The 14,512-nt window shown below is 45.5% G+C and overlaps 1 protein-coding gene across 1 annotated transcript in view; it reads right to left on the reverse strand.

Moving 5' to 3' along the window:
- The window catches only part of THBS4 (thrombospondin 4), a 59,987-nt gene that overhangs the window by 3,805 nt on the left and 41,670 nt on the right, over positions 1-14,512 (reverse strand). Inside the window, exons 16-19 of the mRNA XM_040421374.1 lie at positions 11,485-11,678; positions 7,008-7,186; positions 6,354-6,402; positions 3,562-3,758 (exon numbers count right to left, since the gene is read on the reverse strand). Of these exons, the coding sequence (XP_040277308.1) occupies positions 3,562-3,758; positions 6,354-6,402; positions 7,008-7,186; positions 11,485-11,678 (619 nt within the window). The remainder of the gene's footprint in view (positions 1-3,561; positions 3,759-6,353; positions 6,403-7,007; positions 7,187-11,484; positions 11,679-14,512) is intronic.

Genomic DNA, 14,512 nt, shown 5'->3' on the forward strand with positions numbered 1-14,512 from the left:
CTGTAGAAACATATGTCTACGGGCTCATTGAGACGACCGTATGAATGGGTCCGCATCCGTTCTGTATATTTTGTGGAACGGGTGCAGACCCATTCCTTTCAATGGGGCCGGAACAGATGCGGACAGCACACCATGTGCTGTCTGCATCCGTAGTTCCTTTCCGCGGCCTGCAAGAAAGATAGAGCATGTCCTATTCTTGTCTGCAAGAATTCGTGTCCGGACAAGAATAGTCCTTTCTATCATAGTGCCGGCCATGTGAGGTCCGCAAAATGCAGAACGCATGCAGCAGTGACCTGCTCACCTTGTGTCATGTGACCAGTGTGGGAGGTCTGTCATACTCTTGGATAACCCCTTTATATAATGGTTAAATAATAATTTGTCCCCATACAGATTCTATGCTTGCTGGCAGCAGATCCCGGTTACACAGGGCGATGTGCTGTTGACAAATAAAGTTTTGTGCCGCATAAAAGATGTGGTCACTCAATGAACAAGCATTTGCTTGTTCGTTGGGTGACAGGCAGCACATTTACATAGGGCAATTACTTCAGGAGTCACCATACGTACGAACGCTCATCCCCAACAGTTGCCCAGATCCTTGGCCCATGTAAAAGGGCTTTACTAAACTGGGACTGGAATCCCAGATTTTCTTTGCAAATTTCCTTAATACTGGATTTATAGGAGTTCTCTGTTTTTTCTTTTTTTCCAGAAAAGCCCAGGGTCTTCTCACGTGTCGGTGAAAGATTGTTTCTTCACTACTTACCAATCCATTGCACCAGTAATGCTGCCGGCTCCACTCACGTGACCGCCGAGTGTGGATGTGTAACATCCCAGAGTTATGTTACTAAACTCTTTTTCCCCGCTACTATTTGTTGGTAACATGTGCCTTGTCATCTAATGTGATTTTATTTAATATTCCTCACAAATGTGCATTTTCTAAGCCTGTTACATGTATTTTGCTGTAATTTCCATGTACACCAGCAGGTGGCAGCAATGTTTAGCAAGGACCTTAGACAGTTTAGCATATCTAGACTGGAATAGTACATTACTGTTTAGCTCCCCCTCTATGAGCAGAGTGGGCTCGCCCATGTCCTGCTTCATGGGGAGAGAAGGAAGTTGGAGTGAGTGTGCCAGCCACCCCGGCTAGGGGAAGGCTGTGCTGGTAGGAGCTCCCAGTTCTAGGGATCCCAACCCAGGATCGTGTCTCGTCTGACAAGCAAGCAACCACCTCCAGAACTCCAAGAAGAACCATTCCCTGTGAGCTAACTGTGAGTACTATCCAGAGACCAGGAGAAGCCAAATTCCTCCTCAGCTAGTCAGTCCCATACACAGCAGAAGATAGACAGAGCAGAAGATACAGATTCCTGCCACATATTACAGAGCCATAAGCAGACGACTAATCCTGCGAGAAAGCTCCAGGCACATGGTAGAAGCAGAAGAGATATTGATCCCTGCCATACATTGCCAATACCTGCTGGGACCCAAGACTATTGCTGTAACTCATATGGATTAATGCTGCCTTCAGTAAAGACAAGTTGAATTATATTCCAAGTCTAGATCTCATTTACTGCTACCAAAACCTTCAATTACTCCTACTAGCAACACTCATTTATTGCAAGTGAGCCAGGATCCAGGAGTCCAGCCGTACCCAGGTAGGACACACCGTTGACACTATTACTACTACCACACAGAGACATTACCCCACTCTGGCATTCCCAACCTGGTACGTGAGTTGCAACACCTTAAAGGGCCCTGAGACTGTACCCTGCGCACGCTGCAATTGGTGTCACGAACAAAAACTCTTAACTATCATTTACACCTGACACAGTCATTGCATATTATAGCGTCAGTGTGCATTATTCCAATCCGGCTTACTGCAGATGCAGGTTCTTAGGCCTCTTGTACACAAACATGTGCTGCCCGTGCTGCAGACCGCAAATTGCGGTCCGCAATGCACGGGCACCGACCGTGGGCCAGCTGCATACGGATCGCGACCCCATTCACTTGAATGGGGCCTGCGATCCGTCCATTCTGCAAAAAGATAGGACAAGTTATATTTTTTTGGCGGAACGGAAGAACAGAACTGAACACCACAGAAGCACTCCATAGTGCTTCTGTTCCGTGGTTCCATTTCGCACCACATCTCTGGATTTGCGGACTCATCCGTGATGCGGATTGCACACGGCCGGAATATGGCCACGGGCAACACACGGTCGTGTGCAAGAGGCCTTATGCCCAGGTCCTGAGCAGATGTATTCCTGAGTCTTCCTGTTCAGCTGCATATACAGTACATGCAACTGAACAGGAAGATTCAGGGATGGATCCAGTTAGGACCTGAGCAGAAGAGCTCGTATCCAGTCTAACAGCAGAGGAGATGGTGGCATTGATTGCAACGGTGGACTGGCCATAGACCCTGCAGGGAAATTTCCTGGTGGGCTGACGGCCAGATGTCCGCCTGAATTCAACTCTATCACCATCCTCAGTATAGTGATAGGTCAGTATTTTATGCTGCATTGTGGTGTTTGGTTTTTCTGGTGAGGTATTGTGTGCTGCACTACGGTATTGCTGGCCCAGCCTACTTCTGTTGTCTCTGCCTACTTGTGGCTTGTGTTGGACCTCCCTACTTGTGTTGCCCCACCTTCTGTCAATTTGGACCTGTTTACAACATGGGGCCACTTTTAGGTTTTTGTTTCCAAGGCCACCTTAGGTTTCCTTACCCATAACGTCCACAGGTGAGAAGATTCTGGGATTTTTTTTAAAGACTAGAGAACCCCTTTAAGGAGTCTGAGATAATTTCCCAGTTTCCTCAAGCCGTTGTCAGAGATCATGAAAGGGCAGCATTAGACTATTCACACCATATTTATGATGTAATGGAAGAAAAAAGTGCCCCTAATGGCAGCTATTGAGACTTTCTTCTATGGGTGGCACTGGCTCTCTCTTGACTGTCTTGTAATGGTGGCATGAAATACACATCCCATGCTCTAAGGTATTGCACCTACTGTAGGGCAAAGAACATGACGTGACCGATCAATGAAGACCCATTCCCTTTCTACCAGCAGTAGTTCTTGCTGACAGGTAGACCAGACAGTGTACGGTGTAATGTTTGCAGGATTTTTGTACATTGTATTATGTGCTGCATTTTATCATTTCCACATGTTTATGATGACAGATAATCTCCTCTGAGTGCTGGGGAAATTGCCATCAGAGATATTCTCTAGGAGACAAGTATGACTTCAGCCCCTTGTTACCGAGGGAGAGTTTCCATGTGAGACTCATGCCTCTGGAATAATGCTCTAACTGTACACACCTACCATCCGCTGAGCAAGTTATATGGACGTTTACCAAGAGCTGACCTCGCACATCTCCTAGTGCAACTGGAATATTTACCCAGAAGGAGCCAAGAAAAATTCAGGCAGTCTAATCACAAGAAGATGTCTGTGCTTAATGCTTCAGAAAACGGAGAAGATGGTACAAAACCTTAACTTTTATGTTTAGGTCACATAAATTTGATATGTCATATATAAGTAACAACATAGGTAGGTAATGTAGGTAGGCTGTGTTTACCTTGAGTTGAATGCCAGGGTCTGCCACAGCTCGAAAAGGAGTAGCCTGCCAGTAGGTCTGCTCTGTTTGCTTCCACATAACCACATAGAAACTAGAACTGTCCTGATAGCCAAAAATGAAACCTGCGTAATCATCATCTGTAACTGTGTTCACGTGGAAGGTGCCTTCAAAGTCAACACCATTAAAAGCTGTATAGCCTGGAGAAAACAAATGAAGCTATGAATGAGGACCGTACCCCACTGACCGCACCGGTCATCCTATGAAAACTATTTATTGTGTCCACAGGATAGGTGATAAATGTAGGATTGTTGTGGGCACCATTGCTGGGACCCCCAACATCATAATTACACATTACTCCTTCATGTTTCGCAACCAATGTAAGGAGGAGCTGGAATGAAGCAGTGGTCAATATCTGTGGGGCTGACAGAAACAGCCAAACACTTTCCATCTGTACCGTACCCTGTGAATAGAGTGTGACCTCAGTCCCATTTAAACTCCTCCTCAAACTCCTAGGATTGGTCACCAAGAAGGTATGGAACTGTCCAATGCCGTATGTGCGAAGCAATGCTTGTGAAACTGGTGGCATATGGAGGTCCAGTAAGGTCCCATGCCCTCTATCGGTGACCTATAGGTTTGAGCGAATTGAGCTTTGAATCATAGATTCGAAGTTGATTCGGCCAAACTTTGTATGTAATGCTGTTTCCGTACAGCATTAAAATGTATGGGCTCTGTGTGGTAAAACTGTGTCTCGACTTCGGTGAATTACTTCAGTATTCCTATGTACGTATTTAATAACACTTTAAAATAGGAATCCGAAATCGGCTTTGGTACTGTAACACAGTGAGGGGTTGTGTCTGGCAAGGCAGGTATTTTCCTCCCAGCATGTGTGGCTGGGCTGGTTTCCAGCCAGGTGAGGTCAAATACCGGACTGGAGTTTAAGTGCCAGTCCGGTTTTGGCAGCACCTGGCTGTCCTTAAATAGGCAGCTGGGCTTAGCAGAGATGTCTGTTGGGGATCTGAGGCTTTGTGCCGTGCTGGAGGTTGAGAGCCGCACGCTGGGGAAACAGGCCCCTTAAAGCCTGCTGTGGACTACTGGAGGCATAACTGCCAGCAAGGTGACTTGTGTTTTCTGAACTTTCCATTGTGTATGAATTAACACCAAGACTGCAAAGTTTACGTGCTGTTTTATGCAATTGCCTCAAGTGTGAATAAACACTGACGTTTTGAGTTAAGAACTTGTATTTTGCCTCTGTACTGCGCCAGCTTACCCTATCTACCAGAGCGAAACCCCACAGTACTGATGTACCAGCCAGTACCAAAGCCGACTTCGGATTCCTATTTTGAAATGTTTTTAAATAAACAGATATCAAAGTCATTCACCGAAGTCTTAAGCAACTTTGACGAGATGAAGTTTTGCCACACAGAGCCCATACATTTTAATGCTGTACGGAAACAGCATTACAAATAAAGTTTTTTAACTAATTGACTTCGGGTCTATGATCCAAAGCTCGATTCGCTCAAACCTAGTTGTGAATAAAGCACTAGGACTGAGATACTTTGTATCAAGCAGCAGCAGTCTCTAATCTGTATCATTCAGCTCCTGCTAACTGTTCCCCCTTCCCCTCTCCTTAAACATGTATTGTAATAATCCTTCAGTGGAGCTGATCCTCACTGGAACGGATTCAAAGCACAGTTGGAAAAGAAAAGCAATTAGCAAGGGGGGGGGTGTGTGTGGGGGTAAACAGCTGATAATTGAACTAGACATTTCTCACTGATATATTACAAAGTTTCTTGTGGTCACTTGACTATTGAAACAAACTTGTGTGAAAGGTTAGTAATCATTAAAAGGGGTTTTCTGGGATTTAAATATTGCTGACCTAACCTTAATATCTGATCAGACAAGTGCTATGGCCTTTTCATTTTAAGCAAGCACAGCGCTGTATATTGTATTGTCGCTGTGTTTGGTATTCACTTGAATGTGTATAGACACAGAAAGAAAGCAAGAAGGACTGTACATTAAAGGGGTTTTGCAATCTCAGACAATGGGGGCATATCGATAGGATATGCCCCCATTGTCTGATAGGTGGGGATCCCACCTCTGGGACCCGCACCTACAATGAGAACGGAGCGGGAAAATTCACTTCTATGGGATCAGTGCTTGGTGGTGGACGGAGCCTGGGAAATCCGGGGTCCTCCAGCCACAGCTCTCCCGGCTCCGTTCTCGTTGTAGGTGCGGGTCCCAGAGGTGGGACCCGAACCTATCAGACAATGGGGGCATATCCTAGCGATATGCCCCCATTGTATATGATGGGAATACCCCTTTAAAGATGCGTTATTGACTTCTTTGAGAGAGTTTTCTAGGTATGCTCTGTGACCTATGTGGAGGTCAGGAGGGATTGGATAAACTGGGATATCACCTATTGTGGTTGTTGGATCCTGTGTTATCTATATTTAGGTGATATCGGTCTTTGTAATCCTGCATGTGATGATAATGAGATGACTAATTAAAAGTGATCTATGCAGAACATATTTTTAGGCTTAGCGGCCAGTTAGAAAACTGCAGGTTTTTAGTATTTTTGTAAAAAAATATATAAACACACATGGAAAATTTGAAAAAATACCAAAAGTTCTAAAAAAAAAAATGTTTAACATAGAGACTTTATTCAAACAATAGGTCCTTTTCTTATAACACATTCCCTTTAAGTCCCAGAAAACCCCTTTAATCTAATGTGCAGTTTTACACTCTGGTTTGTAGCTAATGACTGAAAGAAGACATCACTGGTGATTACATACCTACGGCAAGTCCTGGGTCACTGTTCATTGTTTGTACTATCTCCATTCCCTGTAAATGGAAGCAAATGCATTAGAAAATGAATAATGCTTAAAGGGGTTTCATATTGATGACCTATCCCCAGGATAGGTCATCAATATCAGATCGGCGGGGGCCCGACACCCGGCACCCCCACCGATCATCTGTTTAAGGAGACGGCGCACTTGTTGCCCCCCTTCTCTATTCCTGTCATCTGCTTCTGTCCCATAGACATACAACAGCAGAGCAGGAAGAGAGAAGGGAGACGGCACGTGTGCACAGTGCGCGCCGTCTCCTCAAACAGCTGATCGGCGGGGGTGCCGGGTGTCGGACCCCCCGCCGATCTGATATTGATGACCTATCCTGAGGATAGGTCATCAATATGAAAAAGAACGGGCAACCTCTTTAAAGGGGTTGTCCAGGATTTTAATAACAATGGCGTATCCTCAGGATAGGTCATCAATACCTGATTGGTGGGGGTCCGGCACCTGAACCCTGCTGATCAGCTGTTTCAGAACATCATTGACACTGGAAGTACACAGCTCCGTCCATGGAGTATTGGATGGAGATGATAACTGTAGCACTGCTCCCACTAAACTGATGTCCAATTTACCATATTCATAAGATATTTGTCTCACCTGGTTCAGCACAATCCAGTTAGGATCAATTTGGGCATCTCCCTCTGGGTCAAGAACAACAGTCTGGTAGGCTCTAAAGTCAGTCAAGGTGATCTCAGCATTTTCTGGGCAGACATCAATGCGGTCAATGATTGTGTCCTGGTCAAAGTCAGACTCACAGATGTCTCCAACTCCGTCATCTAGGTACAGGAGAAGACATGGAAGACATTATAACTAAAGAGGTCTAATATTGAGAGCTCCTGATCTAAGATAATTGACATAGGGAATCTTGGTTTCTAATTTAACCTTTTCAGCCTTGGGAGATTTTCCGTTTTTTGCATTTTTTGATTTTCACTCCCAGCCTTCCTAGAGCCATAACCTTTAGATTTTTCCGTTCACATAGCTGCAGGAGGGTTTGCACTTTCTAATGGCAGCATTTTAGATTGCATATTACAGATGGAGCAGGGTTAGCACTCCAGCTCTGAACTCAAATCTCTTCGCTCATCGCGTTATCTCGAGACAAAAGCCATTGAAAAGCAATTGAAGGTGTTTGCTTAACGCATTTAATTTAGATAACACGTCTCATAAATCATGAGTGTTAGGCTACATGCACACGACCGTGTGTGTTTCGCAAAAAAAAACGGATGCCGTTCCGTATGGCATCCGTTTTTTTTTGCGGATCCATTGTAATAATGCCTATCCTTGTCCGCAAACTAGAAAAAAATAGGACTTGCGCAGCAACGGAACGGACATACTAATGCGGACAGCACACGGTGTGCTATCCGCGTTTTTGGCGGACCCATTGAAAAGAATGGGTCCGTATCCTATCTGCAAAAAAAAAACGGAACGGACACAGAAACAAACAACGTTCGTGTGCATGAGGCCTTAACTCTAATACATCCGTATGTTGCGGTAAGCTAGAAAAAAATTCCAAATGGGGTGGAATTGGAAACAAAAAAAGCAATTCTGCCACAGTTTTATGGGTTTCGCTTTTACAGTGTTTCTTTCTTCTATCGGTCAGTACAATTAAAGCGATATAACGCGTACCGGCGGGGACCTTGCGGCAAATTCAATCTGCTTTTCTTACATTTGTATGGCATAACAAGCGACACCGTATCGCTAAATCTGTCCTGACCTCGAAGAAATCTCAGGGCGGCCTGTCCCTACCTGATATAGCCCTATACTATCAGGCCACACATCTGACACCTAGCCTCCTGGACTACCTTAAAGGGATTCTGTCACCTCGTTTTCGGTTATAGAGCTGCGGACATGCACGGCTAGATCGCCGCTAGCATGTCCGCAATATACTGGTCCTATAGGGCTGTGTGCTTTTATTTTGTTTAAAAAATGATTTTAGAGATATGTAAATTAGTCTTGTAAGGCTACTTTCACACTGGCGTTTCTGGGTCCTCTTGTGAGATCCGTTCAGGGCTCTCACAAGCGGCTCAAAACTGATCAGTTTTGCCCCAATGCATTCTGAATGGAAAAGGATCTGTTCAGAATGCATCAGTTTGCCTCCAATCCGATGCTTGCAGCGTTTTGGTGTCCGCCTGACGATGTGGAGCCAAACGGATCCGTCCTGACTTACAATGTAAGTCAATGGGGACGGATCCGTTTTCACTGACACAATATGGTGCAATTGAAAACGGATCCGCCTCCCATTGACTTTCAATGTAAGTCAAAACTTACAATGAACATGGTAATGCAAACGATCTGTTCTGAACGGATACAAGCGTTTGTATTATAGGTGCGGATCCGTCCGTGCAGATACAAGACGGATCCGCAGATAACGCAGGTGTGAAAGTAGCCTAGGGTGCCCAAGGGGCTGTACTAACCTTCCTGGTGCCCAGCCACGCCCACCTGTGAAGGAGCCCAGCACTGCCTGCGTCCTACGAATCTCCTCCTTTCGCCACAGTTAGATTGCCGAAATCTCGCGATGCGCAGTTCCTTCCTTGAGGCTGATGCCAGCACAGGGAAGGAACACTATACCGTCACTGCGCATCGCGAGATTACGGCAATCTAACTGTGTCGAAAGGAGGAGATTCGGGGGAGATAGGCGGTGCTGGGCACCAGGAAGACTCGTACAGCCCCTTGGGCACCTTACAAGACTCATTTACATATCTCTAAAATAATTTTTTTAAACAAAATAAAAGCACACAGCCCTATAGGACCGGTATATTGCGGACATGCTAGCGGCGATCTAGCCGTGCATGTCCGCAGCTCTATAACCTAAAACAAGGTGACAGAATCCCTTTAAATTCCTTCAATAAATGGACAGAAATAGAGAGGCTTTGGTTAGCCCCGATTCATATGGGAGCTATGATCTGGGGCCGTCCGGCGGACATTACACCCCAGAGACTGCTAGGCCCAATGACATTCACTAGGAACCTATGGCTGACCTGTAGGATTAAATTCGGCCTCTCTTACACCGTTTTTGTTTACTTCGCATCTAGGTAATAGTGGCGAATCAAATATGGCTAACCCATGGATTCGGAGCGGACTCTTCCGTCTTCATGATTTACGTAATCCCCTAACAAACCGCCTTTTATCCTTTGCAGATTTACAAACTAAATATAACCTACCCTCCTCCTCCAATTATCACTACAACCAAATAGCACATTTCTGCCATTCATTCACCACCTCCGGATCAATAGCCCCCCTCATCTCTTTTGAGAAATTGTGCATCCGTGGCCCATCATTTAGAGGTCTCATCTCGGATATATATGATCTGCTTCTCAACCAGACTTATATACTGGGGGAAAGCACTTATATATGCTAAAATGGGAGAAATGGCTAGATAGGGAAATCCCGATAAACCTCTGGCAGGTGATATGGTCCAGAGCTTTCACTAGCTCATCTTGCGTAACTTATAAATAAACTCAAATAAAATTACTGATGCACTGGTATCACACCCCGGAGGTGCTGCATGCCTTAAATAGGAATATCCCTAATGTTTGCTGGAGATGCTCAGCCAACGGCGCTTCCATATATCACATATTCTGGACGTGTCCCCTGGTAATAGCCTTTTGGAGGATGGAAGCTTCTGTACTGCAGGACGTTTTAGGGCATTCAGTGAGGTGGGATCCCCTTTCATACTTGTTGAATGTCCCACCTAGGGATATGAGGGGGTCGCAACTCCGGGCTGCTCCTGCATCTTCTCACTGCAGCGAAGGGTTTGATAGCCCTCTTTTGGAAAAGAACCACTCCCCCGCCTACGGCGGATTATTACTCCCGTATCCAGGATATTCACTCTTCAGAATATTATACGGCTTTGTCGCGGGGAACTGTGGACAAGTTCCTACAGACTTGGTCCTGTTGGGATCTCCACCACGAAGGGCTCCGCTTATAACGAGGGAGAGAACTCCTAGCTTCTTATTTCCTCCCCCCCTTCCCTTCTTTGGTCTCCCCCTTTCTTTTTGTTTCTCTATCCATTTTTTCTAACAGCTGTTATTATGCAATCTTGGATTTTGGCTACATTACCGTAGTCATGTTGTCTGTTGAAGATTTTGCTTCATATTTTGATACTTGGAAAATGAAAAATGTTTAATAAACATAAAGTTGAAAAAAAAAATATAGCGATATAACGCGATAAATACCATATTTGTTGCCTTTTGCGGCACTCCCCCCCCAAAAAAAAATGGGGGAAAAATGTTAGTGCGTCTTACGGGGAAGCGCTCATTAATACCGGAGGACAGTGAATGCAGTGCTCCCTGGGCTCTGTACTCACTGCTTCCTGGTCCTCAGCCAATCGCTGTGCTGTAACTGCGCGCAGTGTGAGGATGTTGGTGCTCTGTGACCTCACTACAGCACGCAGCAGGAAGAAGAGAGCTGGATCCTAGGAGTGGCAGCATCTGGAGCAGGAGAGGTAAGTTGATTTTTTTATTTTATTTGCTCTGAGGCATGGGGGTCTGATTTTGGCATGGGGGTCTCATCTGAGGTATGGGGTCTCATCTGGGGTCTTATTTATATTGGGGCTCTTATCGGAGGTCTGATTGGGGGTCATTCACATTGGGGTCTGATCTGAGGTCTTTCTAACATTGGGGGTCTGATCTCAGTTTTGATTGAGTGTCTGATTAACATTGGGTGTCTGATTGGTGATCTGATCTGAGGTCTAATGTATAATATTTTTTATTATTCTCCTCCTCTAAAACCTAGGTGCGTCCTATAGGACAAAAAATACGGGTACATTTATATTTTAATAGTTCGGTCATCTTGCGACACAGAGATGCAAATGATCTATATTTATTTTTATGGGGAAAGGGGGTGATTATTATTTCTTTTTAAAAACTTTTTTTTACTTTATTTTCACAACGAGGGTGTTGTGACTTTGATTTTAGACTTGGCAGACCCTTTGTTATACTGATTCCATATGCGAAAATATTACCAGTGCAACCAGCATTTAATATAAGCCATATCCATAGCCGATATCACAGGCTAGACCACTAATGCTCTCAGCTTAGCTACAGATATATTAGATGAAATCATAATGCATTCATACCGTTGTCATCTTCTTGCCCTGGGTTGGGGACTAGTCTGCAGTTGTCAGGACCTGGAGGCGTTAAATCAGGTATTCCATCGTTGTCATCGTCATCATCACACTCATCTCCCAGGCCATCCTTGTCTGTGTCCAGCTGGTTGCTGTTAATGACTGAGGGGCAATTGTCAGTGCTGTCCTGGTGTCCATCTCCATCACTGTATAGGAGATATGAAGAGTCATCCATCGAATGGCATGTGCAGATAGCCGACAGGTCATACATGGAAATAAGGCTACTTTCAAATAAGGCAGGCATCAGCAAAAACACTTCCGTTACTGATAATAAAACCATCTGCATCCGCTATGAACAGATGCGGTTGTATTATCTTTAACATGGCCAAGACGGATCCGTCATGAAAGTCAATGGGGGACGGATCAGTTTTGTATTGTGTCAGAGAAAACTGATCCATCCCCATTGACTTACATTGTGGGTCATGACGGATCCGTCTTGCCCTGCATCCCATGACAGAAAGAAAACCGAAGCATGCTGCGGTTTGATCTCCGATATGAGAACACAACCAAACGGAACAGAATGCATTTTGGAGCATTCCCGTCTATTCAGTTACGTTTTGTCCCCATTGACAACGAATGGAGACAAAATGGAAGCGTTTTTTTCCGGTATTGAGACCCTATGATGGATCTCAATACCGGAAAATAGAAACGCTAGTGTGAAAGTAGCCTAAGGCATTGCATCTGAATGTAGTCGAAATGTGTTATATCTAGTTCAAGTAGAGTTGAATGCAGTGTTTATAGGGGACATTCAGGTCCTTTATATTGAAGGCCTTTCCTTAGGATAGGCCATCAACATCTCATCAACCGGGGTCCAACACCTGCACCACCACTGGTCAGCTGTTCTGCAGTAACTCTGGTGCTGGGACTACACAGTTTTACCCACTGTCTGCAGTGGATGGAGCTGGTTATTGCAGCATTGCTACCATTCACTTCAATGGAAGCAGCTCTGTCCACGGGAACTACTGCAGGACAGCTGATCGGCAGGGGTGCAGGGTGTCAGACCCCCCATTGATGAAATGTTGATAGCCTATACAGAGAATAGGCCATCAATATAAAAAAATAATAATAATATTATACAGGCAGATGCAAAGTGAATGGGGAGGAATGATCGCTATCACAGTCATTGCTCCCTCATTCAGTTCTGTTGAGTATTGGCAGCACATCCCTCATTACACAGGGAGATGTGTTGACAATAATTGTACATCCTTCATCCTGATAAAATATGCAAATCAGCCGACGAGTGATTGCTTGTTTATCAGCTGATTATACCGCCAGATATCAGGAATGAGCGCTCCTATGAAGACTTGTTCCTAGTAATTGTCCCGAATATCGCACACTGTGCCACCAATGAAAATAATACAATAGAGGGAGGTAGGGGGGGCCAAGGGGGGTCTGCCCCCTGCTGCCTGGCAGCCCCTGATCTCTTACAGGGGACTATGATACGCACAATTAACCCCCCTCAGGTGCGGCACCTGATGGGTTAATTGTGTGGATCACAGCCCCCTGTAAGAGATCGGGTGCTCCAGGCAGCAGGGGGCAGTCATGTACAAAGTTCTTAGTATATTCTAACTTGAAGCGTCCCCATCACCATGGGAACGCCTCTGTGTTAGAATATACTGTCGGATCTGAGTTTCACGATTTAACTAATATCCGACAGTATATTCTAACATAGAGGCGTTCCCATAGTGATGGGGACGCTTCAAGTTAAAATATACCATCGGATCGGAGAAAACTCTGATCCGATGGTATAATAGGGACTCCTGACTTTACATTGAAAGTCAATGGGGGACGGATCCGTTTGAAATTGCACCATATTGTGTCAACGTCAAACGGATCCGTCCCCATTGACTTGCATTGTAATTCAGGACGGATCCGTTTGGTTCCGCACGGCCAGGCTGACACCAAAACGACTTTTTTTTCATGTCCGTGGATCCTCCAAAAATCAAGGAAGACCCACGGATGAAAAAAACGGTCACGGATCACGGACCTACGGACCCCGTTTTTGCGGACCTTAAAAAAAAACGGTCGTGTGCATGAGGCCTAAAGCTGTTGTTCAACGTTATAGCAAGTCTGGACTCTACTTTCTTTCATACCTTCACCTACTAAACATTTTAGTTGCACTGCTGTGGACGACCACACCTGGGGTTCCAGGATATCCAGGTATGAGCACCGTGACATGTGCACAGCCACACCGAAAGGGACATTGTAGGCAACCCTTATCCCACTCTGGCATTCCTACACCTGGGTACCACTATCACCTTCTACTTAGGGGGACCCAGTCCCACGTTGTTGAAATAGTAAGAAGTGGCCAAAGGAGGAAAAAGGCGCTCATAGGGTGAGTAGGTTCAGAACAAGCTTCCAAATACAGGAAGAGTGGTACTGCTCACCTGTTGTTGTTGCACCTAATGTTCGGTGCAACTATACTGGAGGCGAGTAGGAGTGGTTTAGGTGTTGCTGGTTGGTGCTGCCGGTTACGTCCGTGTTCACCTTTGGCGGGGGCCAGGCCGCCGTCCGGGTCAGTGTATGTAGTATGTATCCACTGGACTCTGGGGTCGAGTGGAGGGTGGACCATAGGCGCAAAACACAACCAGAGTTTGGTTCAAACCAATAGGTTTTTTTAATTGTTTTTGTTATCGTGACAACGCGTTTCGGGGTACTGTGGACCCCTTTTTCAAGTCTGTGAAAATGCTGCTGATGGAAATTGCGCTGCTCCCAGCTTCTGGCACGTGCGACAGCATCTGGACGCCGCACGTGCCAGAAGCTGGGAGCAGCGCAATTTCCATCAGCAGCATTTTCACAGACTTGAAAAAGGGGTCCACAGTACCCCGAAACGCGTTGTCACGATAACAAAAACAATTTAAAAAACCTATTGGTTTGAAACAAACTCTGGTTGTGTTTTGCGCCTATGGTCCACCCTCCACTCGACCCCAGAGTCCAGTGGATACATACTACATACACGTTGTTGAAATGCAACTGGCGT

Source organism: Bufo bufo, chromosome 2, assembly GCF_905171765.1.
Source record: "Bufo bufo chromosome 2, aBufBuf1.1, whole genome shotgun sequence".
NCBI classification, from domain to species: domain Eukaryota; kingdom Metazoa; phylum Chordata; class Amphibia; order Anura; family Bufonidae; genus Bufo; species Bufo bufo.